General features: G+C 43.8%; 1 protein-coding gene across 1 annotated transcript in view; it reads right to left on the bottom strand.

Moving 5' to 3' along the window:
* Positions 1–2,030, bottom strand: part of TBPL2 (TATA box binding protein like 2) — a 25,911-nt gene extending 23,881 nt beyond the window's left edge. Inside the window, exon 1 of the mRNA XM_005881306.2 lies at positions 1,954–2,030. Within this exon, the coding sequence (XP_005881368.1) occupies positions 1,954–2,030 (77 nt within the window). The remainder of the gene's footprint in view (positions 1–1,953) is intronic.
* Between the last annotated feature and the right edge of the window lie 642 nt (positions 2,031–2,672).

Here is a 2,672-nt window from a genome sequence, read left to right as displayed (position 1 = left end):
CGGGGGCGCAGCCCCGCCCAGTCCACACGCCCGCAGACGGCGCTTGTGAATGAATGATGAGCCAGGGAGGGGGGGATGCAGAACCTACACCGGCCCACGGCCACTGGGCAGAGGAGGGCTGGGGCTGGGGTTGGGGCTTGGAAGAGGCTCCTTGCCAAGGTGCCATCACCGCACGCTGCCCACAGCTGAGAAGCAACTGGGCCTGCAAATCGGGGGAGATGTTCTTCAGTACCTGCAAATGCCTTTGCCTCCTGAAGGAGAGGTCTCCGTGTTAGGAGCGTTAAAAGTGAACGGCTTGGACTGTAAGGAAATAAAGGGTTTCTCTTTTTCTTTGTTTTAAAGAAAAATTTTTTTCATCTCGTGAGCAGAGAGAGGAATTTGAGGCACCTTACCCAGTCAGATGTATTGCTTTTATGTTACGATTGTTTCTCACCTTCAAATCCCAGGTGGTTTTTTCCAATCACGGAGACTTGAGGCAAGCCCCACAGAAAAGAATGCCGCTGCACAGTTAGGGTTGAGGCAGCTCAAGAAAACCAAATATACACAGGAGTTTCCTCTTTCTTGAAATCCTTATTTTAATTTTCAGCGCCTCAGTTTCCATAAGAACTTAAAAGCGCAGAATGGTTCTATACATAAAATTGACTTTTAAATGTAAGATATTTCAAAATGTACATGGAGACGCATGTAAAACATGCCTTTTGTCTCTGAGAGCAGGGAATTCGGTTGCTCATCTTTGTATCTTTGTACCAAGCTCTTAGATGATCAATAAAACTTAATCGGTGGATGAAAATGTACTCAGAATGGAGTGCGGGAAGCACATGATAGTAATCTAGACTCATCACTCTAAGAATCAGATAACAGTAAAAATCTTACAGAATTCCTAATCAAAAATAGTAAACATTTCGATAAAGCTGGAATTTTATATAATGTTTATAATGATATATAATTTAATGATTTATGTTAAATGAGATAGCCTACAAAAATTGTTTAGCACAGTACCTACCTAGCAGCTCAAATATTAGCTTTTAGTTTTGTTATTAGACTGTTATGGACTGAATTGTGCCTCCCTCCCCCCAAATTTATATGTTGAAGCCCTGATCCAATATGACTGGTGTCCTAATAAGAAGAAAGAGAGAGAGAGAGAGAGAGAGAGAGAGAGAGAAGGGATGTGCATACACAGAGAAAAGGGCCATGTGAGGATACAGTGAGAAGGTGGCCATCTGCAAGATGAGGAGAAGGACCTCAGGAAGAAACAAACCTGCTGATACCTTGATCTTGGACTTCTAGCCTCCAGAACTGTGAGAAAATAAGTTTATGTTGTTTAAGTGACTCAGTCTGTGGTATTTTGCTATTCCCAGCAAACTAACACATAGACTAACAAAGTGTCTCATTTGTGGTAGGTGGAATTCTGAAATGGCCCCAAATTCCTGCCTCCTGATGCATATACACCTTCTCCCAGTTATTCAAACATTAAGCTACATGCTGCTGTGAAGAGATTTTGCAGAAATTTAGGTCCAAAATTAGTTAACATGAAGAAAGTGAATAGCCCTGGCCAGGTAGCTTAGTTGCTATCCCAAACTTGTGGGTTTGATCCCTGATTAGGGCACATACAAGAACCAATCAATGAATGTATAAATAAGTGGAACAACAATTGATGTTTCTCTCTCTCTCTCAAACCAACAAATAAAATTTTTTTTATAAAAAAAGAATAGCCTGGCCAGTGTTGCTCAGTGGTTGAGCATCGACCTGTGAACCTGGAGGTCAAGATTTGATTCCTGGTCAGGGCACATGCCTGGGATGCGAGCTCAATCCCCAGTATGGGGCATGCAGGAGGCAGCTGATCAATGATTCTCTCTCATTGTTGATGTTTCTATCTCTCTCTCCTCTCTGAAATCAATAAAAAGAATATATTAAAAAAAAATAAGAGAATAGATTATCCTGGGTGAGCCTTGCCTAATCAGGTGAGTTCTCAAAAGGAACTGGGGCTCTTCCTTGGGAGGAAGATTCAGAAACGTGTGGTCATTCTTCATTACTGCTTTTGGAAATGGGTGAAGCCATGTTTCAAGGAAAATGAGTGACCTGTAGGAACTGAGAATGGCTCACATTTGACAACCAGCAAGGAAACAGAGACCTCATTCTTATAGCTGCAAGTCATTGAATTTGGCTAACAACCAGATTTGAAGTGATCTGCAGTACAAATGACAAAGCAAATGAATAATATGTTAACAATAAGCAAATTTGTGTAAAGGGTACATGAGTGTTCCTTGTACTATTTTGATTTTTGCAACTTTTTCTAAGTTTGAAATTATTTACAAACTAGAGGCCGGTGCACGAAAATTTGTGCACTGGGGGGGGGGGTTGCCCCTCATCCCAGCCTGCACCCTCTCCAATCCGGGACCCCTTAGCGGGTGTCAGACTGCTTGCCTGGTCATTCCCAACTGCCACATAGGGATTGGGCCTAAACTGGCAGTCGGACATCTTTCTCACAATCCAGGACTGCTGGCTCCCAACTGCTCACCGGCCTGCCTGCCTGATTGCCCCTAACTGCTTCTGCCTTCCAGTCTGATCACCCCCTAACCACTCTCCTGCCAGCCTGATCGACGCCTAATCGCTCCTCTGCCTACCCAATTGCCCCCAACTGCCCTCCCCTGCTGGCCTGATTGCCCCTAACT

The sequence above is a fragment of the Myotis brandtii genome, unplaced genomic scaffold (assembly GCF_000412655.1).
Source record: "Myotis brandtii unplaced genomic scaffold, ASM41265v1 scaffold675, whole genome shotgun sequence".
Classification (NCBI taxonomy): domain Eukaryota; kingdom Metazoa; phylum Chordata; class Mammalia; order Chiroptera; family Vespertilionidae; genus Myotis; species Myotis brandtii.
The sequence above is the reverse complement of the archived record's forward strand: the minus strand, read 5'-3'. Positions and strand labels throughout refer to the sequence as shown.